At 35.3% G+C, this 24,063-nt stretch overlaps 4 protein-coding genes and 1 non-coding gene across 6 annotated transcripts; 1 reads left to right on the top strand and 4 right to left on the bottom strand.

Moving 5' to 3' along the window:
- Positions 1 to 579: 579 nt before the first annotated feature.
- LOC102616760 (uncharacterized) lies at positions 580 to 4,767 on the bottom strand. Its single transcript, XM_006472117.4, has 10 exons — positions 4,601 to 4,767; positions 4,415 to 4,495; positions 4,283 to 4,310; positions 4,126 to 4,208; positions 3,283 to 3,315; positions 2,149 to 2,227; positions 2,007 to 2,059; positions 1,309 to 1,369; positions 1,125 to 1,207; positions 580 to 925 (listed from the first exon to the last, which is right to left on the bottom strand). The coding sequence occupies exons 1-10, from the start codon at positions 4,613 to 4,615 to the stop codon at positions 833 to 835; spliced, it is 609 nt and encodes a 202-aa protein (XP_006472180.1). The 5' UTR covers positions 4,616 to 4,767; the 3' UTR covers positions 580 to 832.
- A 42-nt stretch (positions 4,768 to 4,809) lies between these two features.
- Positions 4,810 to 4,881, top strand: TRNAP-CGG (transfer RNA proline (anticodon CGG)). Its single transcript has one exon. It is a non-coding gene; the product is annotated as a tRNA-Pro (tRNA).
- A 4,064-nt stretch (positions 4,882 to 8,945) lies between these two features.
- On the bottom strand, positions 8,946 to 10,453 carry LOC102616470 (uncharacterized). The gene has a single exon (XM_006472116.4). The coding sequence runs from the start codon at positions 10,275 to 10,277 to the stop codon at positions 9,138 to 9,140; it is 1,140 nt and encodes a 379-aa protein (XP_006472179.2). The 5' UTR covers positions 10,278 to 10,453; the 3' UTR covers positions 8,946 to 9,137.
- A 2,520-nt stretch (positions 10,454 to 12,973) lies between these two features.
- On the bottom strand, positions 12,974 to 17,981 carry LOC102616179 (uncharacterized). The gene is made up of 6 exons (XM_006472115.4): positions 17,224 to 17,981; positions 16,777 to 16,899; positions 16,621 to 16,679; positions 14,739 to 16,499; positions 14,031 to 14,184; positions 12,974 to 13,810 (listed from the first exon to the last, which is right to left on the bottom strand). Exons 2-6 carry the CDS (start codon positions 16,880 to 16,882, stop codon positions 13,140 to 13,142), a joined length of 2,751 nt encoding a protein of 916 aa, XP_006472178.2. The 5' UTR covers positions 16,883 to 16,899; positions 17,224 to 17,981; the 3' UTR covers positions 12,974 to 13,139.
- Positions 17,982 to 19,453: 1,472 nt separating this feature from the next.
- LOC102615882 (ATP-dependent DNA helicase Q-like 1) lies at positions 19,454 to 24,063 on the bottom strand. 2 transcript variants are annotated; one of them, XM_052440538.1, is made up of 10 exons: positions 23,773 to 24,063; positions 23,206 to 23,614; positions 22,776 to 23,036; positions 22,522 to 22,690; positions 22,129 to 22,220; positions 21,984 to 22,027; positions 21,532 to 21,646; positions 21,082 to 21,435; positions 20,351 to 20,575; positions 19,454 to 20,254 (listed from the first exon to the last, which is right to left on the bottom strand). In XM_052440538.1, exons 2-10 carry the CDS (start codon positions 23,530 to 23,532, stop codon positions 20,144 to 20,146), a joined length of 1,698 nt encoding a protein of 565 aa, XP_052296498.1. In that variant the 5' UTR covers positions 23,533 to 23,614; positions 23,773 to 24,063; the 3' UTR covers positions 19,454 to 20,143. The 2 variants fall into 2 exon arrangements, with proteins under 2 accessions (XP_052296498.1, XP_052296497.1); XM_052440537.1 differs by having other exon boundaries at positions 23,206 to 23,603.

Raw genomic sequence — 24,063 nt, 5'->3', positions numbered from 1 at the left:
TGAGGACCATTAGCATAGGAACAAAACCGGGAGTGGCACCACCCTTCAAGAGCTCTTACACCAGCATCGTTAATTGCAGCAACCCATTGTTTAACTTTGCCATTACTTTGACGATCCGATTTCCCCAGGCTACCTCTTCAAATGTCCGAACATAGTAATTATAATCGAAATAGGTGTAAACATATTTTAATTACAATTAATGTTGTATAAATGCCAGTCAAGTGAGGTACAATGTGTAAGCATATTAAGACTTATTTGCAGGACCTGGACCTCAATTAGCATTTCAAAGGATAAAATAAATGACAAAAGTTTGCGTTTAAAAAAAATAATGAAAAGTTATATCCCCTATTAATTAACTGTTGCAAATTATATTTCCTATTTAACAACACCCTTGCATTTATACTGAGTCAAATAGATCCATTGCTTGATGATATTAACAAATCATCACTACTTTTTTCATCCATCTAAAAATCGAAAATTAATATGTAGAGCCAAACTCCACTGCTGTTCTTTTTCTCTGTTTAAGTCATTGAAATTTAACTTTCAGAAGGGAAAAAGAGTTTGTGATTCGGATGAAGATAGAAGCAAAACTTTCATATTCTATGGTATGAAAAGAAATTTCTCATCATCAAATTTTGATTACAAGCTTATGGACAAGTAAAAATGAGGATCAACTTAGAATTGAGAGAGATGTACAACAGCTAAAGAGTATGTTACAGTGCAAAAGGCCAGAATCCGATGCTCATTACAGAGCACTGGCTCTCATTCAAAATACTAGTACATGGTGAGGCTCATTCCTGGAAGTATAATCAAAACTGATGATGAAATATGATCATTTTTTAGATGAATGAAAGCTGCCAAATCCCATCATTGCCGCAATGTCAGGATCCATTTCAGTTTCCTCTTCTACAGCTGCCTTCTCTTTCTGAACCCAGAAATATAATCACAATCAATGATACTTTGATTGTATTATCTAAATGGAAAATGAAAAAAGCTAAAAACGCATATACAAGTGTATTAAATGGACAACTTTGCACTTTTGCCTATGGCCTTCAGTATGTTAGCATGGCATACTTGTTATGGCTTCACAAATACTAGTAATAAGTCCATCTTATGGGACTAACCTTCTTCTCTTTCTTTTTCTCTCGACGTTGACGCCTCCGTTCCTCTTCTTCTTCCTGCTGTTTTATGATCCGCTCATCAAGATCTAGGAGGCAAAAACAGCTAAGATATTAATTTCATATTTTTCAATTTTCCATCATCCACTGGGCCCCATTCCTACTAATTGGGGAATCCTAAAAGATTTACCTTGCTCTGAGAAGCTGCCAGGGACTTTCCTCTTCTTGAGCAATTCAAATCGCTCACGGACCTTCATACATGACCCAAAAAAAAAAAGCAGTTCAACAAAAATCATGTTAATATATTTACTAACTAATGGCAAACAAAGAATTAAGCCTAGCCATTATATTTTCTATAAAAGATGTCTCTAAACTTCTCAAGACATCTTGAAGAAAATGGGCATATATTTTCTCTATATGTTTCAAATGGAAGTTGTCTACATGAAGACATAAGTCAACTGATCAAAAAGAAAATAAAATCATCAACAAAGTCCTTAAAACAAAGAATTAAGCCTAGCCATTATATTTTCTATAAAAGATGTCTCAAAACTTCTCATGACATCTTGAAGAAAATGGGCTTATATTTTCTCTATATGTTTCAAATGGAAGTTTTCTACATGTAGACATAAGTCAACCGATCAAAAAGAAAATAAAATCATCAACAAAGTCCTTAAAACTTTTTCTAGATTTAGTTCTGATTAGAGCTTCACATCCATAGGTCTATAGTATATTATGGATGTTGGTAGTTTCTTCTTCATATTGTAGTTAGCCTCAATCTTCTATAATTTATCACCTCGTGTAATGAAAACATGCCATCAATTGAAACAATCAGAGCAAGTTTCTTCAGTTATTAAACTTCCACTCATTAAATAGTAAAGAATACAGCACCTGGTCAAGAGATGCTCGTTCAACCCGCATAGACATACCCAAAGCTCTTTGATCTAGAAAACACAACCAAAAGAGCAATTAGATGAGTGATTGTTGATTTAATGAACCAAAGTTTCCTCCAGTGTTGTGGATAAAGACATACGTTTTTTCCCATTTATATGATCCAAGTAGTTAGCTGAATCCTTAACTACACACTCGCAAACAGAACAGTAGTATCCAGCCTGAAAAAGAATTGATTAGTTCAGAAAAACAACGTAGCATTAAAAGACTAATAAAACACTACTATAATAATGGCATCACAACGTATCAACCTTCCTTTTCACATATGGTAAAATGGTTATTATGAGAATAACATACACTATCATCACCATTATAGCTAAATGACCAAAAACAGAGGTCATAAGTAGCCAGATTGCATAGCAAAGCTCAAGGATGCCACAGTAACTTGCCCATCATATGCTGGTCTACATATTCGTGTCAACATAATTGACAAACAAAAATAAAAAACCAATGTAATCATAACTGTCAATACAAGTTTAAAATTTTCTAAGTCATGTCAAAGTATATCAGTATTCTGTAAGTTAAACATCAGGGCATACTAGGAACCTATGTCAGTGTCCTGGCTTGAAAAATAAAAAGAAAAAAGTCTTTATCAACTATAGACCCACAGCCCTATAATAGCACATCCTCTTTTTTCTTTTTAGTATTTCACACTCACCGATCCCATCCCAACCACAAGACACAAATCAAAGAAATTCCCCTTCCAGGGTTGGCATGACGGGGTCTCGATCCCTTGACCTCTCACTTCCACTGCAAGGACCTAAACAACTGCGCTATCCCCTTGGGGATGTAATAGCAAGCTTAATGTTATTAAAGAAAACACAAAATAATTCACTTTCTGGGTGCTCACTTTTTTCTAATATAAAAAACCTCACACTCTCTTCCAAAGAAAAAGCTAATGGATACTTCCTTTCAAGCACATTTAGATGATTTTTTTTGGGGGGGGGGGGGGGGGGGGGGGGAGAGATAACTCAGACTCCCCGCACTGACCTGGGCCTTGGGTCCTCCCCAACCAGGCCCCAAACTGGGGGTTCAGCCAGAAGCCCCAGTTTAAATAAAATTATCATTAGGTTTCAAGAGATGTTAAAAAAAGCTGAGGAACAGAACAATCATGCAAATTTAGATGAATGAAAACATGGAATCCTTAAATAGAAGTTAAAAAATAAACGAAATAAATACAAAAAAGGGAGAGAATACATGAGAATGAGGCAGGTACCTGTTGGCTTAAAGGAGCTATTGGAGTAACAACCTGTAATAAGTACAAAATGAAGTAAGATAAGTAAGAAGATCTATCATAATGTAGGAAATCCCATTTTCATGTGATTATTTAAGAGAATTTGCTCTGTAAAAAGCTCCTTATAGGAAAAGTAAAGGCATATCTATCCAATGAAAATTGAAAAGAACCATGAGTGTAAAAGGTGAAAACTAAACTTTATGAAGCATAGATTCTTCATTTCAATTACTGGAGTTCAAAAGACAATAACTCCGAAATCATCTTCTAAGTAGCATAGTGCACATTACAAGATATGATAGTAATAGCAGTCTCCCCTGCATCTAAAGTACCTAAGCAATTGTCAACCCAAAATCTAGACTCCTCCGGCAAAACTTAGTTAATAAAAGCTGCAGTAAAATAATACTTATGTCACAACCAACAAACTAGTACTACTACTCCTAAACTCCTTCCTTCAAGTCCCATTAGCAAAGACTAATCAATCTTTTTCACAACATGCACATATTTCACTCATGCCAACTTTACTTTAACTAATGCTTAACTATTAACAAGTTTCATCTTCTAGAACTTTTCCATTGATCAAGAGAACTAGGATCCAGACTACCTGCGCTTTATCACAAGATGTCCTTGAACAGAAGAAAAAGTAATTTAAACTTGCCCATTTCTCAAACATTGACACTCATCAAATTTACTCTTCTAGCCATTTTAGTAGCAAACCAGATACTTGAATAACAGAAAAATGACAGCTTTTCAAGTAGTTCATCTACTTAAAACAAAAATAAACCACATACATTTGCTAATTTGCTTTCAAATAAAAACTGTACTCACTTGGGTTTTGCCCAATCGAGATTCAAGGTCAACTACATAGTCCCTATGCTTCAAGGGTTTCCTTTGCACTGGAGGACCTTTTGCTGGAAACAAAAAATTAATAGCAAAAATATCAACTATTAATCACATTAATTTAATACACACATTAGAATCTTACCTTTCGATTTAGACCGACCATCCGCCTCCTGAAAAAAAAAATTGAAAATCAATTCTTAAGCAAACATAAACCCTAAACTTAAAATTAATTTAAAAAAAAAAAAAGCAGAGAGAAAACGAGTAAAAGTCAAACTTCTCTTTCACGTTCGCGAGCGCGTTCTAAGTACTCTTCTCGATCGAATTTTCTTCTGAAAGTGTTATCAACTCCAGCAGGCTACACAAACAATTAATTCAAACAAAAGAGAATTAAGAATTGTAATAACGTTAGAATTTTTATATCAAAAACAATTGCAAATTCGATAAGGAATCGATTGCTTACGTTGTTATCAGCCATTGATTAACGCAACTGAAATTAAGCTCGAAAGAGAGAGTTGCAAGTAACATGAATGACAATCGAAATATCGGAAAAACAAATTTTAACGTTCAAATGGAAACCTCCAATTTCTTCTTTCACCGGCGTTCTTAAACGACGTCGTAAGCTTTCCGCTTTTATTATAAAAATTAACTTAGGCATTCTCTAGCACAAATGGGTGTTTGGTCTAGTGGTATGATTCTCGCTTCGGGTGCGAGAGGTCGCGAGTTCGATTCTCGCAACACCCCAATCTTTTTCCTGAAATTACAAATAGAAAAACAGTTTGAAACTTTTTTTCACTCCAGTCCCCCAACCCTTATTATTTTTTATAAGGGTCCGCACTGTTGTACCTTTGAAAAGTTTTATTGTTATTGTTATTATAATTTGTTAGATCAAATTGTGAAAAGCCAACAAAATACTCGAAAGATGTAAGCTCAATAAAAGTTTTCCACCAAAAATGTCTAGGTCCATACAAAGAATGACCTAAGTAATTAAAAAATATTTATTTTTCTAAGTAAAATATGCAATGGCCAAGACTTTAATCAAACTCCAAAGACATGATTCTACGGAAAAAAATAACGTAGGTACATTTTTAACAAGAATAATTTAAGTACTCACAAAGTATTCTACGTAAATTTTCTATGGACGAATATTGACAAAACAGCTAACAACTTGATTTTACAAAGATGATTTGTGTCCATTTTCTACAAGACTGATTCTAAGGGCGAATATCGACAAAACATCTAAGGGCATGATTCTATATGAATGATCTAGGTTCATTCTCTTCAAAAATTACTTAGTTACTTAAAAAGCTCTAAGTAAATTGCCTAAAGGTAAGAATTGACAAAATGTCTAAGGTGTAATTCTACAAAAATGATCTAGATCTATTCTCTACAAAAAATACCAAGGTATATAGAAAATACTTGACATAATGTGTCTAAATGCAATATATATTCTATGGAATAAGTCTATCGGCCTATAAACATTCAACGGAATGCGCATACAAGTAAACACATATTCTAGGGAATGAGCCTATAGGCTGCCATACATTCTATAGAATATGCCGATAGGCACATACTTGTAAAGTATATACAAGCAAACATTCTACGAAAAATGCCTACAAGTGAAATTTTCCAAATATACCTACGGCAAATGTTGTAAAAAATGCCCTAAGCCCATTCTTGTAGAAAATGGACTAAGGCCACTTACTTAGAAAATATTCTAAGTTCTAAGTGCTTATGAGTAAACTTTTATAAAATTTACTTATGAGCAAAATGTTGCAAAATTAATCCTCTTTGTGAGGAACCAACATAAGTGCCAAATTCAAGTTTAAGCTCTTTGAAGGTCAAGGGTCCAAATTAAAGGTAAGTGTCCAAATAAGACTTATCATGAACAAATCTTGACAATATTGATAGGTATCCTCATGCATGGGTTTTGTAGACACATGTTACAATAATAATTCCAATACATGTCATGATAACTTCTCCACCTCATATTTCAAGCTCCCTATATAAAAGTCAAAGTCCTCCCACATTTTAAATCAAGACATCAGATGAGTATAAAAACTCTCTCTATCTCAGTTAAGATTTTCTCTCTTTAGAAAGTGAGCAAAATGAATTGAATTAAATGTCAGAGGGTCATCAATGGCACACCGGCCTCCCTTGACAATTATTTCATTTTGCAAAACAATTATTCACGGATGATACTAGATCCAAAAGCTTGATTTAGACAAAAGTCTTTAAAAATAAATAATTTTATTAAATGGTTTTATCATGGTTCAACTCTAAAGTCCCGAGTTAAAATGATTTAAGCTTCACTATTACTTAGAATTTTATGAACTGGGTAAACCACACTTACACGGTCAGGTATATAATTTTCGTTCTAATTAGTGTGGATTCTAAAATGTCATTTATTATTAGTACATTAATAACGAAATGCTACCACATATCCAATAATAATTTGTAGCACATCAGTTAGATTAATAAATATAGTATTATTGTTTATCAAAATTTAAAGAACAAGGAGCTACTAGCCCCCTTTTTCTCTTCTCAGTGCAGTCAAGTAAGGGAAAGACAAATTCACAACGTTTGGTAAGCAAAATCCACACTAAATCTACTGTTTAATTTTGTTGCTCTCCTTGCCTTTTATCTTGGCATTAAATTCCAGCAGCTGAAGTTACAACATTTGCAAAATACAAGAGAAAAGATACAGTCTCGATGTTCAATTATGTAAGTAATAATGCCATGTGAATTTGCATCTTGAGCCCCCCATCTGTCTTGTGCTGGCAAGACAAGGCATAATAAATAGATACAATAACATTGCTCTGTTGAGCAGGAAACTAAATGCATAGCTTTTATCTTGTATAGAGTTGAGGCTATTCTTCTCCATTGCAACACATATCCCAAGTTGTTGGCATTCATTTGATTATGGTTATGCCAGCATCTAATGAGATGAAATCTTCTAGAGGGAGACAAAAAATTAAGTAAAGCAAGGAATGATTTAGACAATTACTAGACCTTTACCCAGAAACCTGTTGAATTGCACAAGTTGTAACTTGTAAGCACATTGTGAAATGAAGTTCCCAAGAAACAGAAACAGAAACAGAAAAAGAAAGATGTCATAAGTGTAAAATTTTCTTACCCTCTATGGAAAATCCTACAGTGCGGAAATGGTATAAAATTTGTAAAGCTGGGCCACCCCACTTACCCAGCCAAGGAAATATGAACTATTATGTGTTTGCTCATCATGATCATTATTATTCACTTTCAGAGACAGCCAAAAGGATTACTTTTAGAAGTGATTTTAGGAAACACAGACATAGAATCACTTTCACCTTTGATATTTTTACGTTCAAAATAGTGTTGCCTGGTGATAAAGCTGCCTGCAAAATTTCACGTCTCAGGAATATTAATATGCGACTGGCAATTTTGAACAAGATGGAAGTGCAAATGTTCATTTTTTACACGGCCGAGAGAGGCAAGTGAAAGACTGAGCATCAATGTAAGTTCAGAGGTAAACTTCATAAGGGTTGAAAAAGTACAAATCAGTGGCCGAGTCTAGGTAGAAACAGAATTCTTCTAAACAGAACTTTATATTTGGTATTACCCACGAGTTGTGTAATCATAGTGATTCTGAAGACAACACAGAAATTGAATATAAGCGCATGAACAATAATTGAGATGGGGACCGTGACTTGATTTTGCTACTATTTCGCCCAACAGATTAATGAACCTGGGGCCTAATATCTGCACCTGCCATCTGGCATTAATTGCTTCTTTCTTTCTTTCTTTCTTTCTTTTTTCAAAAAAATTTGAACCATTTGTTGCGATGAAGCCAACTCCATTATTCCAGAACCAATAATTCTATGCGTACAATACAATGGACAGTGTTTGCACATTTTAAAATACAAAAGTTGTGTTAAATAACGTTGTCTAGCTGTGAAACGTTAAAAATTATAATTAGACTATTATTTAACCTCAATCAAGCACTTTAAATGTGCTTACCTTCAGTTCTTCACACGAGAGAATCACTAAAAAGATTTGATTATTCTCCTGGATGAAATGGATTAAGACATAATGATCAAAAAAAGGGGTAAAGCAAGACACAAAGAGAAGAAGCCAAAAAGAGGTGAAATCAAATAGTTGTCTGGTTGATGAGATTTGGGCAAAAAACGCACGTCAAAATCAATTCAAATATCTCATGATCTTAAGTTTCCTTTATGTCAATGTCTAGGAGACAAGAGTGCCCCATATGGATGTTAGATTTGCAAGCTTCCCAATGGCAATTGCTTTTAGATCCACTCATCCACAGCTGCTACATAATTGGTTTCAAGTGAAATTACAGCAACATAATGGTAAAGAAAAGTAGCTACTCCCAGTGTTTTTGAAGTGAAACAAGCACTTTTGGGTTGCTTCATATGATATCATCATATCTTCCCAAAATCTCAACTACCGAATTCTCATAAATAGAAAATGATGTTTGCACATGCATCACAAGCTTGAGCCAAGAAAATACAGCCAAAAAAAAAAAAAACACACACACATGAAGTTCCATTCTGCAAATTGTGGGTTACGATGGCTAATGGGGCCTCCACTACCTACCATATTAGAGGGTCATGTGTCTCATAATATTTTATCCTGATAATTATTGCCTCAATAATCGAATTTAAATATTGTTCCATAATTATGCAATTTCACTTACATCTCAATTTTTTAAAAAATACACATACATCTTACCATAAAATTCAAAGAAACTTTAAGCTCCAAAAATGGACGAAAAAAAAAAAGATTAGGAAATACGATCTACAATATAATTTCATCAAATCCCATAAATATTAATATATATTTAGGGAACATAAATTGTTCTCTTTTTCTTGTTCTTTTTTTTTTTGGCACAAAGAGAGAGATAAACAGTACAAAGAAATTGAAAATAAGAAAAAAAAAAGTTATATCTATACAATTTCTTTGAAACTCCAATACATTTGGTTAATTAAATAATCAATTTATTACCTGGAAGAAACTGGATTCAAAGCTCTAGCAAATCCGTTCATGGCACCATAACCTTTAGAACTAAACCCTAAGCAACCAAGCAAGCCTTGCCTATAAGGCAAGAAAGTCTTCTTTCTCAACTCTTCAGCTTGAGCTCTTTTTGCTGTGTAATGCAACTCATGCGGTGACGGTGCAGGCCCCCTCCTTTTCCCAGCTATCCCATTCACTGGCTTATTCTTAATATTAGTATTGCTGGGGTTTGACGACGACGATGAGGTTGTGGGCAATTTTTTGTCTTTATTAATTGGTGAAAATGAGATTGTGGACCAAAACTTGTTGTTGCTTCTCCCTTCACTTTTGCTTCTGTAAAGAAAATCTTTCAAAAACACCCATCTCTTTGAAGTGCTTCTCCCAGCTGATGACGATCTTGAAGTAGATGCTGAAAGCGAAGCTGCCTCTGCTTCTGCTGTTGCTGCTTCTGCTGCTGTTGTTGTCTTAGTATGATCCAAAATCTCTTTCTTGTTGCTGCCTTTATTATTGTCAATACAAGAAGCACTGCCTTTGTTAACATCATCAGATTCAAAAGTACTTTCAATATCATTCCACTTCAGGGAAGTGCTTCTAAGTGGAGACAAAGATCTTGTCCTTCTTCTCATAGATTTATCTCTAACCACTCTCATATCCCTGCCTCTAGTTCCACTCATTATCTCTTCCCTTTCTTCTTCTTCTTCTTCTTCTTCTTCAAGATCAAGCAGTGGAGCCAAAACCTGCGGCTTCTCCAAATGACTTGACAGCTTCATGGGCCGGATCTTTCCATCAAGAAACAACTCATCAGCTGAGCTCATTGACCCATTTCCACTCGACCCGGATCCAAACTCAAACCCTAAAGCAACAGCTGAGCTGCTACCATTACTAATATTATGATCAACTGCGGGATACGAAGCTGTTAGTGCAAAGTGCATGGGACTGGCCGGAGCACTGTAGTAAAACCCACCGTTAACGGGTCCGGATCCTCTTCCGGGGCTTGAAGGAGCGCTTACATACGGAGTTGAGCATGAGCTGTCAATCTCCTCAAACCAAGATTCTGCCGCATGGGGTTCGCTTGTTTGGTCTGTTTTGGGGTTTTGGCCATTGTTGTTTGCTGTTTGAAGCTCCATTTTTTGTTGAGAATGTTAATGGTGAGAGCTTAGCTCAGGAGGATATCAAGAACAAAAGGATGAAGAAGAAGCATAGATTGTTGTGAAATGGGAAAGGGGTGAGTGAGTTTTTTTGTGTTGGTTAGTGGGGGCTTTTATTTATAAAAGTTTTATTTGTGATACTGTTCCCTGGCCTTTTCATTGAACATAGTAAACGATACTTAAAATCATAAGAATATATCAACTTTGTTTAAGGTCACTTTCGATGGGTATTTATCTCACTTAATTAATCATCTTATATAATTTATTCTTAATTTTATCAAACCATATGGTAGAATCTTCTACTTTGTATCTTACGCATAGGATTAAGATTTAATCCCATCTTCAAGCGTTAGCAGGGGTGATGGTGACCAATGACTTGACATGCATGATGTAGTTGAGTTAACAATTACGAAATACAATTTTCTTTTTTCAAATTTTGTGATTGGAAATTATAATTTTCTGCAGTTGAGGTTTGATATAACATGAAATTTTTGTCACGTGTGACCACATTTCAATCCTTGGATGCTTTAATTGTATTATTCATATACAGTAATAAAGTATTTATTTACGAACATACTTCACAAAAAGTTCAAATGGGTTGATATATTCTGAAAGTTCATAAAGTCAATGGCTGCCAAGTGCCAACCCAATTAATGACTCAAAGGAGTGCCCCATTCCATGTTTCAACTTGTTACGTTAAAACAAATTTTGTGACATTTCTTGTTTTTCTAAAAAGACAACCATGTAAACTTAAGTATTATAATAATAAAGAGAAAACTTTGAGATATAAAAATAGCATTGAGAGAAGAGGGGCTATGAACAAAATGTAAAATAATTAACAATAAACTGAAAAAAAAAAAAAAATGAACTGGGAGCACTAAAATTGTATAGGGCAGCACGTTCTCCTGTGATGTCACTCCTTAAATTAATCGCCATTCACTGCTGCCCCAAGCATCATTGATTGGCTCAAGATCCGTACACACTGCAAATTAATCAACTAACAACTCCATTGCTTAATTGATTCGATATCCAACCAAAATGTTTCAAATCACAATTCATTAGCTATACAAAAATAAAGAAATATTAAATATCCCAACATTTAAATTTTAATTTGAATCCTAACTAATGTGGCATTCATCCATTGAATATGGTGATTTAGTAATTTTACAAATTATAAAATTTATCATCTAATGAATGAATGACATGTAGTATCGGAACTCAAGTTGTGATACAATTGTTGGAATCCCTAACATTATTGTACAAAATAATAAACATCCTAAGCAACTTATATATTGTTTACTGATTTATTTCAAAATTTGTTCCCTCGTTATTTTCTAGTTTAGTTCCATCTATCATCTACCTCTATTTATCCAAGGAAGAAATTAGACAAGAAGAAAATATTAATCTCTTTTTCTTTTCTTGCTTACTTCTTAATAATATGAGCAATTTAGCCACCCAAATTTATTTGGGACAATCAATTCTATAACGATTAGATTAATAGGGCAAGCTCATAGGATCCTAACTTTTGGGCAGCTACTTCTATGCTAGGTTCTGCATCTATAGCCAGCCCTAATTAACAATTAATCATTGTAAACAGTAAATTAAACGTAAAAAATTAATTAATCGGAATAAAGAGAACATGCTAATCTGCAACCTTCGGCAGAGCACAGGACTCTTTTTTCAGGTTTTTTCCCAGTGTCCAAGAAAGAATAATATTGGTAAGACACAGCCCACTGGCTATTCTCTTAGCCTTGTATGTGGCCGAAAACGGTTCAGCCAATCAAAATTTGACACCTGGATTATTTTAATCGAACTTGGACCTACTTGAGAAGACTTGGGACTTTGTTTTGATATGGAAAAATCACATGGCATGCTGATCAGATCCATGCCCATGTGAGCTGTGTTGAAAATCTTGTTTTCATAGTTCATAAGAAATCACACACTTCGTGGTTTGTGCTATGCTTAGTATCACATCAACCAGCATACAAACTGGAGGTTAGATGTTACATCAAATCATAAACCCATTGCTTCATCACTATAATATGCCCATGTAGGTGAGAGGTTTATTTGTGATAACAAATAATTTGTTATCATTATCATTATCAAAATGCAAGACTTGCGGTAGCATGAACATCTATTGTACTCGCAGAACTAAACGTTAATTTTTAACAACATATGAAGTTATAAAACAAAATGCAAATTTATTGATATGGGGCTACTTGCTCATATATTCTATAAGTTTTAATTTGGTTGTAGATGTGATGATATGGGAAATCTTTGGATTTGTATTTTATTATGTTTTTTAAGTGGCAAATAGTTGAAGTTCAATGTATATTATATTATAACTCATAAGCCTATGACTGTTCCAGAATGAATGAATAAGGTCTCCCATTTTCTTTTGTCAACTCATCCAATAACCTCTTTTGATTATAAATTAATGATTGGGTTTGGATTAGGTACTACCGCTTATATGTATAAGATATAAATTTCATTTTAACTCAGAACTCAGAAGCACAGCAGACAGGAACTCTTATTTGGCTACTCATTACCCTTCCCACACACATGAAAGAGGGGAGAATAATATCATAAGATTAAGTGGAGGGTTGAGATTAATAAGTTTGTTTAAACTTTAATATTTGGCATAAAGAGCTGCCTTAAAATGGATATCAAAAGAATGCAAGAATCAGAGTGAATGGTTTCATACATAGATGGTAGATGCTCCTATATTTATGAGCAGCACATTTTCTTTGCTATCCAAGTGGAAATAAATAGGACGAGATTCACAAGGCAAGTAAGTCACCGAGAAACACTTAGACAAAAGATAGGCAAGCTTAAAGGACTTTAGACGAGCAAGAAATCATAAACCAATTCATCAACCAAAGAAGTTAATATCCTACTTTCAATCTCAACACCTTCTTCAAAAGCTTCAGTGTCGAAATCAAGCCATTTCCCATGCTGTGAGCTCATATCCTTGTCCACAAGCTCATCCAGCATCAAGTCCCGCATACTCTTCCAACACAGCAACTCTTTGTATAATTCTTCTGCCAACCAATCCTTCCTCTGAAACAATGTCACCCATTTAGCCCATCCCCTGCAGCTTCCTACAAAAAGTTGTTGGCATTTGAAATCCAGGCATTCACAGACATAGTTGAACAGAACCTTTCGTCCGAGCTTGGAGTACTCGTCTATGTTTCTTCCCAATTTATTTTCCTGATTCTCCAACTGGTTGAAGAGGCTCGGTGTTATAACCTGGTTGATCTGACCCAATGCAAACTTGTTAATTTTTAGCTCTGCATTGTCAAGTAATTCCCTCAAGTACTCAAATTCCCAGTTGCTTGATTCAATTTCATCTATGAGACTGAATGTTCTAGTCATATGCTTTTTGCCTGTGTTCCCAACTGATATAGAAGTGGCTGAGTCAGATAATTCTGTCTCGCAATCCATGGACAATGATACATCAGTTGGAAGCCAAGTGGGTTCTATTTCTTGAGACAATGAAACCTGTTTGCAGTCTGAAAAGAAAAGTGTATGTTTTTGTCAATACTCAATTCATTGGAAAGTGCACAGATGTAAAACAAATGATCAGTCTAATCCAGCACTATTATGATGCCATCATCCACTGATTCCTCATATAACTCGATTATGAGCCAGAAATGAAACAAAACTTTCAGGTGCATCACCATGCTTCACATCTGATACAAGGAAATAAACAAAAGAAAGACAGTAATTTACCATTGGTGCTGTTTCTGATATCTGAGCAATTAAGAGTTGTATTAGAGTGTTCAAGACTTGCAACTGAGCTAGAATGTTCACAATCAAATTCTCTTCCATTTTCTTTGTAGTAGCTGCTGCTGCTCTGCCTTTCCATTTCTTCAGATTGCTGAGACTGTTCAAGAGAGTTTGAGCAATGTCATGTCTTATTTCAGGATATGTCCATCAAGTAAAAACAAGTAATCAGAATAATTGTGTTCCATGAACTAGAGCATCAAGGAAATAGCATGGGAAAAAAATTTATGTAAACAGGAGCAAGTTAAAGCATTTCATCCAGAATTCCAAATCTTTTCAGAATATGGACAGCTGCGTAATATATGTGCAAAAATTAAGAGTATACACAGCTGACATTTTAACTCGAACAGGAAACTGTAGGGTGTGCAACATCATTTCAAAACAGGCAAGAGATCTACAATACCAGTCCGCATAGTGTCAAGGGTGGTAATTGGATTTATAAAAACTCACCGGAAGGCAACAAATGCACCAAACAGTTTTTGTATCAGACTCAAACTCAGAAGAACAAGAAGACATCACGACTAGTTTTCGACATACTTTCATGCAACTAAAATCTGGACAATTAGACACTAACACAGGCATAAATTTATTGGTAAGAGCGAGAATTAAGAAAGGAATAGTAGTAAATAAGTACTAAAAACCAATGAGATGGACCTGCCACTTTGGGTTGATACTAAGCACTGAATTGTCATTGGAGGTTGAACAAGAGTTGTCTGTGATATCAGAATTACTGTTATCTAGATGAACTTGAAGCCTTTGGCCTTCTTCTGCTGTTACCATGCTGGATGTGGGCATTGAATCTGGTAAAGTGGATGCTGCAAGACCAGAAGTCCCCTCTCTGATCACATTGCAATGGGATGAATCAACCTTACATGTCAATTCCATGAGCTTCTGTTCCAAAAGAACACTCAAAGCATTACCACCAATTATATTCAACCAAGGAGATGATGATGAAGTATTTCTTAAGTAAAGCTGATTATTGTCACCAAAATGATCGATATTAAAGCAGTTATTTGTTCTCATGACTCGGCCAGAGGACTCTGTATCAGGCCTGGATCTTATGGGGGAGGAGAACGTAAATGAAACAACATCCATTCCAGTCTTCCTATTATCTGTGGCCCGAGTCATACCTCCTTCAATCGCAATGTTACATTTTATAGACCTCTCATCTTTCTTCATTTCATCATCAGTACTTTCTACAGACATAGAATCAGCATTTGCAGATTGTTTCTTCTGGGATGAATTCTTTGCTTTAGATGAAGAAAGCTCCTTTCTAGTGTCATTTGTTGTTAAGCCAGTCCTTCTGGACCCAGTTTCAGAGTTAGCAACGGCCTTGCTTACAGTTCTGTTCGGTCCTATAGAACCACTTGTGGACTTCAATTTTCTGACTTGCTGATTGATAACACAAGCCTTTAAATTTGAACCATCTTTATTCAATATATGATTCTGCTTCTGGTTATTTTGCCTAAGCACATTGTTAGTCCTGTTTGTAGGAGTTCCCTTCTGTGCAGTCCTTTGTGAATCTTTCGGGCTCTTGTGAAACTGGTTTGCTTTGACAGCACTCTTTTCCTTCTGGTTCATAGAGCTTCGACCGCTAATACTACTCGAGGCCGATACATCTCTCCTCAGCACATTGACTCTCGCCTGCACAGCCATCGTATCTGATTTTCCTTTCTTCCTCATGTTTTCAGGATTTCTCTTTTCTACATTAACAGAAGCTTTGACTGCTGATGTACAATCTGTTTCACGGTGGCTCTGGTTATGATGCTGTCCTTTCGTATACTTGACGGCAACAGACTCGTTAGATTTTATTTGAGGCCTGGATGCTCTATGCTTAGCTTCCATTTTATCTTTGAAATCCCAAATTCTCAAGGGAGCTGAAGACACAACTGATGGCCTTTTACCCTTGGTAGTTGCCTGGGGACTCGCCTCAATTATCTTTGCAGCTGCCTCCACAATGTAAGCTGTATTTCTTGAGGGGGCAATCCCAGGATTCTTGATAGGTGACAGCAGCTTATGGTGGGTGATTGAAATTGATTTAGCTGATTTTGGCGGCAGCATTTCAGTTTGAAATCTCTCAATTGGCCGGTTATGCACCTTATGTGGTCTTGATTCAACTGTATTTGAAATCCACTCTTTTCCAGGAATGTTTGGAAAATCCACAGGATGGTTTTCACTACACAAATTAGGGATACTCCTATCATAACGAGATGTTCCTAGAGACTGCAAGTCAAGATATGGGACCGAAGAAAGCTCAGGAACATTTGATGTTGGCAATGAATCCAAACCCATTAGTCTAGCGACTACCCCAGGGGCTCTAGTTCCAAATCCTTCATCACTAGTTACCGATGAAGCACAATTGAAGTCACCACTTCCTTTGTTACTTGAACTTGCTCTGCTCTCATCCACCTCTATCTGTCACATAGCAACCGTGAACATATTGACCATCAATAATTACTACTTTACTATTGCTATTGCTTCTACTTTGAAATGCAAAAGCGTCAACAAAATTTTCAATCAATGAAGAAATACACACCACTTGAAGCAGTGACTTAGCCATTGTCCCAACATTTTCTTTGCCTTTCTTTGGTTCACCTATGATGAAAAAAACCATGAATTAACAAGTACACAAACTCATTGGAAAATTGGTTTCCAAAAGCATTTTCATAATCCGTGGGAAATAATGATGTACCATCCAACTCAAAATTATTTGAGAACAGCTTTTTCCGAGATTTGCCGTTCCAGTCAAACAATTGCAGAAAACCCCCTTTGGAACGTTTCTTCTCAGCCTCCATCATTTCATCTAACAGCAAAACTACAAAAGCCATTTGACAAGAAATAAGAAACACTCAAGTTTTATCACACTTGCATTTATAAATTCCAAACAAAGTTCAAAATGGTACATGTAATGAAACAGACAGCCAAGATTTAAGCCATCATCATGCCTAATTTTACCCACATTTTTAATTCAGCTAGAATAAGCTTACAGAACGCCTTTTCCCTTAAAAGAAAGGTACTTAACATGCAAATCACATTTTTTATGTTCCTAATTTTTAATTCACAAAATTCAGCAAATACATTGAAGTTACAAATAAAAGTGCATCAAAAAATTTTCTTTTAGCAAAGTATGGAAATTTACCAAAAGCCCTTCAAATGCAAAATCCCACTTAGCAAAACTCGAGCCTACGGCAAATCACCGAAATCAAGTAAATTCACACTCAAAAAGCACAATGGGACTACGAGAAGGAACCAAATCCAGCTGAGTATTCTTCAAAATGAACAAAGAAACTTTGAATAATCTGAAGCAATCTCATCTCACATTCATCTTTATAACAGAAACCCCATTTTTGTAAATCTAAATCCCACCAAGCACTTTCTTTTTTCTCACATTTTAGGCCATTTTCAAAGCACTAAACCAAGAGAGACTGCAAAAATTGGACTTTTTATTCTCTTGAAGAATGAGAAGCTGATATCAGAAGAAAATATTGGTGACATAAGCAAATATTGAGTGAGATAAAAATGAAATTTTGTTGAGATAAGAAATGGGTCCAAATGAAAAGGGCACTACAATTTACAAACCAAAAATAAAAGAGTTCAAAAAGACACTTGAGTTGGGAGTGTTTGCCTGAACTCTGAAGAAAGAGAAAAATTAGTATAGAGGAGAGTAAGAGATGTCTGGTCTGATTTCAAGCAATAAATCTAGGAGAAGTGACTGGCTCTTCCAACGTCAAAGCTCGTGTCATGCCCACGTGGCATTCATCTATTGGCAGACACACTTTCGATCAAGGGTTCACAACTTCTTGTACAGGCACAAGCGGGGACACCCCAATATTGTTAAAAAAGACTTTGATTTTTCCTTCGCCTGTACTTCTATTTTAATAATTCTGCATGTATATATTGGACCAGTTATGTTGGGTTATGAACTTATGATACTATCGTTGCTTTCAGCTCTTAGATTCAACTTATATAACCATGAAACTATATATCTTGAGACAAATTAGAACATTACAAAATACAAAGGATGAAAATTCAGTTAAGAAAAAATTGGTTGTTAAAACTAAAAGCAGCACAAAAAGTTAATGATTCTGGTTCAGTAGTTCTTTTACTTCTGAAAAAGTGTATCAAAATTTTTATTTAAGTTTTTAACAAATAAAATATTGAGAATTTTCCTTTCTTTTCTTTTTTTTTTTCTGCCCTCTCTCTTTTTCCAATCAATAGATAACATCATATGCAATAACTTGTTGCCAGTTGCCACCTTGAACCTGTACAAAAGAAACTCTATCTCCTAGGTGAAATACTGAAATTTGTAGCTTTAACAAAATAATTTAATTTTATATTCCCATTCTCAACTCTTTGGTAATTTTATATTGATCTTTTTTTTAATTCCCCCTATGTTTCTTTATTTTTACCTATATTTCATTTTTTTTATAAAAAAAATTTAATTTTTTTTAATTGCAGTAGGATCATGGTTCCAATCTCATTAAAAATTTTACCAACTAAGCTAACCCACTAGTGCATAACTACATAATGTCTCCTTTTCTAATGTAGCGATTTGATGTAAGCATCAAAACTCATAATATTGCTCCCCCATTATAGAGTGGAGGCATGGTAGCATGAAGCAGATACTTTGAATATTTTAAGCCAAAAACATGTCTATATTTTCTTGTCATCTTTGGAATTTTTGGTAGCAAATTGATTGTTTGGTGAAAAAAAAAAAGAAAATTCCGATGGAGGAATACAAGAATAGTCAAATATTAGTTTTCTTTTTCCAATTAGGTAGTGATTTATTTCGTTAAGATTCTTGAGGATCAGCAAATCAAGCTTATTTTCAAAACTGGACCCCTTAATCAAAGTTTAAGCTTAAAAAAAAATAGTGATAAAAGAAAATTTGGGGTTTAAGTAAAGTTTTGACAACTTTTGGAAAAATATAGTTAAATGTGTAACACATGAATGGATTATTGGGTCGTTGACATTTCATTATCTAATCTAATCCAAATCAAATCTAAATCTTTCTTCATATGAACGTTAATCACCAATAATTGCACGGTGGTTGCATGTGCTCTTTCTCAAATTACTTGTAATTAGTCTTCGTGTCACTGCACATCTTAGATCTTAGATTCACCTTTTATTAATAAACTAGCCCGCTTTGTGAAATCATCAATGGTTGGCCAAAATTATGGCTTGTATGGAAGTTTTTTTGCCAAAAAGCACTTTTAACAAAAGGGCTTATAAATGCTTTCTTTCCTGTTTGAACAGCACATGCAGTGTACCCATGTTCACGCATTAGTAATCTTTAACAAAATTAATACTATTGCTTTCGATAAATCCAATATATATATATATATACATAATGCTCAGTTGAAAAGCACTAAGCAAATCTGCTTTATTATCAGCTTTTAGTTACTTCTGAAAATAAAAAAGTATCAAGAAAATCTGGAATAAAGCCAAACTCACATAAAGTCCTCTATGCGCAAGCGCAACACAAAAGAATCTATGCATGAAATGAAGATGAAGATTTCATATTCAACCATTACCACATATCCGTGACTATGCATGAAGATTGGTTCTAAATTTTGATTTGTAAAAAGATAAAAGGAAAGGAAAGTGAAAAAAAAACAAGCATATAAGTATTTAAGTGTAATTCTTCACCAATGTAGCTCACCTTGAAAACACCAGCATATGCATTTGAGAGAAACACCAGCATATGCATTTGAGTGCATGTGACGCCACATGCACAAATGTTGTTTAGTCTGAAATAAAAAAACTGGGCTTCGGTTGAAGTGCTTTAACTTGACAAAGACAAGTCAGTTTGGTTCCTCTTCGCAGCGTAATCTTCATCAAGCATTTTCTTCAGGGATTGTTGGACAGGTTATGAAAAAGAAGCCTCTACTTTAACCTTTCAGAAATGACATTTAAGAAGAAAATATATCATTTCTCAAGCTATAATAGAGGCATCATGGGGCAAAGAAAACTGAGTGGTGGCCAAAGGAGAAGGTAGGTCATATCCACTACAAGTTAGAACACACTTCATTTGCAGTCAGAGACCAGCACCCATTTGCTCACAAGGAAGTCTTGAGACAATTATCACAAGGATTAGAACCATTTTTGCAAGCTTTTCGGTCAAAAGACTCTCCAAAGTGTTCGAGTAAGGTTTGCCGCCGACATTCAGCCTAAATAATTCACAGTAATAAACAATGACTGAAGCACATATGAAAACAATGTATATTTAAAAAAAGAACTGCGTGATGGGGCAAGAATTATCTCACCTTTTGCTCACAGTATTGCTGCATTTTCTTAGCTTGAGCCATTGCAGTTTTAAAGGCTTCGCTCTTAAAGCCTTGACCATTTCGTAACATACATACAACCCGACTAAAATCCTTCTTCTGATACAGGACAATACACACTGAAGGTAGATTATCTCTTCCAGCTCTTCCAGACTCTTGATAGTAGCTTTCAATCGACTTGGACAATGTATTGTGTATAACAAAGCGCTGACATTGATAGAAGGAAACATATATCAAAATATTGGGAAAAGAAACCATGTAGTAAGCTAGAAAATCAGATATGCTACATTAACCACAAATGTTGTAACATGTGTAACTATGAAAGTGCATATATAAATCTGTCATAACTAACCAAGAAAACAGAAGAAAATGAATTTTTGAGCAGAAGCACTATTATGTCAGCAGTTTAGTATCCAATATAATCTTTGCAATAGTTTTGTATTGTTCATTGTGTATCAAAAATTAAAGTGTCATATTCTCTTTATATCAAAACAAACCGAATAACCACATGGACCTTTGCCAAAGCCTTTGTAATTGACATACAACAAGTTGTTTAATCTTTTGACTGCCAATTCAAATGCATTAGATTTTGCAATGTAAGATAATACGTCTGCACATAGTGTAGTCAATAATGCAATTACCAAGGACCACAGCCTAATTAAACATAAAAAGAAAAATCCAAAAGAGTAACTTCAGTTCTAATCTGTACTTACAACATCAGGTTTGTCTATTCCCATCCCAAAAGCAATCGTAGCACACACAATTTGAACATCTCCCGTATGCCATTTCTTTTGAACGACAACTCTTTGACGAGCAGCAAGACCAGCATGGTAATATACTGTCTTAATCTTACATTTTTGGATCAAAAAGTTTGAAACCTCAACACATTCATTCTTCGAAAGACAGTAAATGATGCCGCACTGATCCTTGAAACGATCTTTTATAAGCTGTCCAATCTGCTTTAGTGCTTCCTTTGACTTCCCAATCACTTCATATTTTAAATTGGGTCTATCAAAACTTGTCTCAAGGACAAGAGCATGAGGAATCCTCAAAGCTTTTAGAATGTCCTGCAGAATCAATTGAGATGAACTTAAAAAAAAATAAAAAATTTAGACCAGAGACAGAAGAAAAATATCCCACTGTTGGAAATGTTAAACTATTACCTGACGAACTGACTGGGTTGCTGTGGCAGTCAAAGCCATCACTGGAACATCGGGAAAATTCTGCTTAAGAAGTCCTAAACCCCTGTAATCTGGACGGAAATCATGTCCCCACTGGCTGCGAATGCAAGTAAATCAAGAAGAAATTTACTAGTGGAAGTTTCAATGTAAAGATACAAAGTAGCAAATTGCAACGCGTGATGCTCATTGCACAAGACCTTGTAAGTTGGCAAATTCTATCTGCCATAGGATGTAGCTAAGCAACAGACTTTTTCACTAAAGGAACTCTCTTATGAGTGGTTCACAAATGTCTCAAATAGTTTTATGATTCCAGGAAGGCAGGTATAATAATGAGTTATCAAATTATAGAAAAGTGAAAAGATGATTTTCCCCATTTATGTACTAGTTAAAACCATCAAAATGAACAAAAGGGCACCACAAAGAAATGAACATACCTCACACAGTGCGCTTCATCAACAACAAAACCTGCCAGTTGTCTCTGACATTTATGTGGGAGCACGAACCACATCAGTAGTCAAAACTTTCAAACATATGCTACCCTATGCTTTGAATGTGTCTGGTCAGAAATAAAAGACCTACCTTCCGATGTAGGCATTTTAGCACCTCAGAAAATGATTGATTCCCAACAATCCTTTCAGGAGTCACATATAATAGCTTACATGATGGTTTATCTTTCCTAGAAGCACATGAAAGTACAAAAATCAATTGATGGAGAAAATCTAGTCAAGAATAGAGGACACAAAAAAATTGAAATATAATATGGTTGCATTGGTACATGGACAACATTTTCTTCGACAAATTTTAGCACAAAAGAAAAGTATTGGAGCAAATCTGAGAAGCAACTTCTACACAAGTCTTCTGAAACACTTCCTGGATTAGACTAACCAGCATAGTGATCATATGAACTGAAAATAAGGAGGGGGAAAAAAAAAAGATCTCCTAATTGCTCACAGTGCTGAGAAAGAACTAAACCTTGCCTTAGCTCTTGGAGGACAGCTGCTGCTTGGGAAACAGTTTGTTGAGAATTTAAGAATGTTGCCGGTATCCCGAACTTGAGGTTTAATGTAATTATCTGATCCTGAATGAGCGAAAGCAGAGGCGATATGACCACTGTTACACCTGATTTCAGAGTTGCTGGAAGCTGCAAAAACACCAAACGACTATGACTCACACTACACTTGTGCCAAGATAAGAAGACAGCTATTGCATATACAAAGAGATATTACCTGATAACATAGGCTTTTACCACCTCCAGTAGGCAAGAGCACAAAGCAATCTTGCTTTGCTACAGATGCTTTACATGCCTGATGCTGCAATGGTCGAAATGCCCTGTTGCCAAATATCACAACATTTGCAAACTCCATATCATCCAAAGCCTGTAATTCTTCGAAACTAAGAGTCCCGTGTTCATTATCAGATATCAGTGAAGACCGTTTCTTATTGGAAACTGATGAAGCCGAGCTGGTGCTAACTCCACTCTTACAATCCTTCAAACATACACTGACTATTTCAGTATCCAAACCACTTCAGTAACAAGTAAGTCTAATGTTTATATACAATAAGTGATCATTTTGCCACAAAAATTACAAAACTACAGAGGCCATCTCCAAGCTTAAGATTGAAGAATCTAATGACACCAGTAGAAAAGACTCTTACCACAGATTTTGAAGAATGCTTAACCGAGCTTGGAGTGAAAATTTGACTTCTCCCATCTGGGCAAGAGGAAAGATTAAGTATGGCATCCTTGTGCTTCGGAATTGTAAAGTCTAAGTCTTCAGTATCACTCAAAGAATCCAATTCCATCAACGTTGGGCGTCTTTTAGGTTCAGGTGAATCATCTAAGATGTCAATGTATTCTCTACTATTATCATTATCATTAGCTTGATTGTTATCAATAACCCTTTTATCAAACATGTTATTCAAAGCTCCACAAGCTTCCGATTCCATGGCCTGCAAATCATCCCATTCCTCACTATCTTGCATAGTCTCAGCGAGAGTCGCAATAAAATCATCCCCGCAATGCTCCACAGATATAAAATCTTGGCCATCATCACCTATGCAAAAACTTAATAAGATTAATAAAAACAAAATGTGTATTAATTGTATATGAGGCAAAATAGCAAAATAAAACACCCAAAAAAATGGACTTCACAAGTAAGCCAGATCAAATAAGGGTTTGAAGAACCGACAGTTGAAAAAAAAAATCAGGAAAAAAAAAAGTACCGTAGAGTGAAATCAAGCGATTTAGGGATTTGTTTGCCGAGTCTTGATCGAAGCCAAATTCAAGAGCCAAGCTGAGCAATCGAGCTTTCTCGAACTCGAAATCGTGACAGTCCATTTCTGACGGGTCAATTTGATCGAATGGTGAAAACACTCACGCGAAATTATGCTTTGAAATTGAAGCGAAGTGTTTCATTTGCAGTCTTGGTTTTTATATATCGGATGATGAAAAAGCGCGCAAAAAACTTAAAACGATGCGTTTGTTCTTTATCTCTTCCCGCCCTTTTCCATTTA

Source organism: Citrus sinensis, chromosome 5, assembly GCF_022201045.2.
Source record: "Citrus sinensis cultivar Valencia sweet orange chromosome 5, DVS_A1.0, whole genome shotgun sequence".
Lineage (NCBI taxonomy): Eukaryota > Viridiplantae > Streptophyta > Magnoliopsida > Sapindales > Rutaceae > Citrus > Citrus sinensis.
The sequence above is the reverse complement of the archived record's forward strand: the minus strand, read 5'-3'. Positions and strand labels throughout refer to the sequence as shown.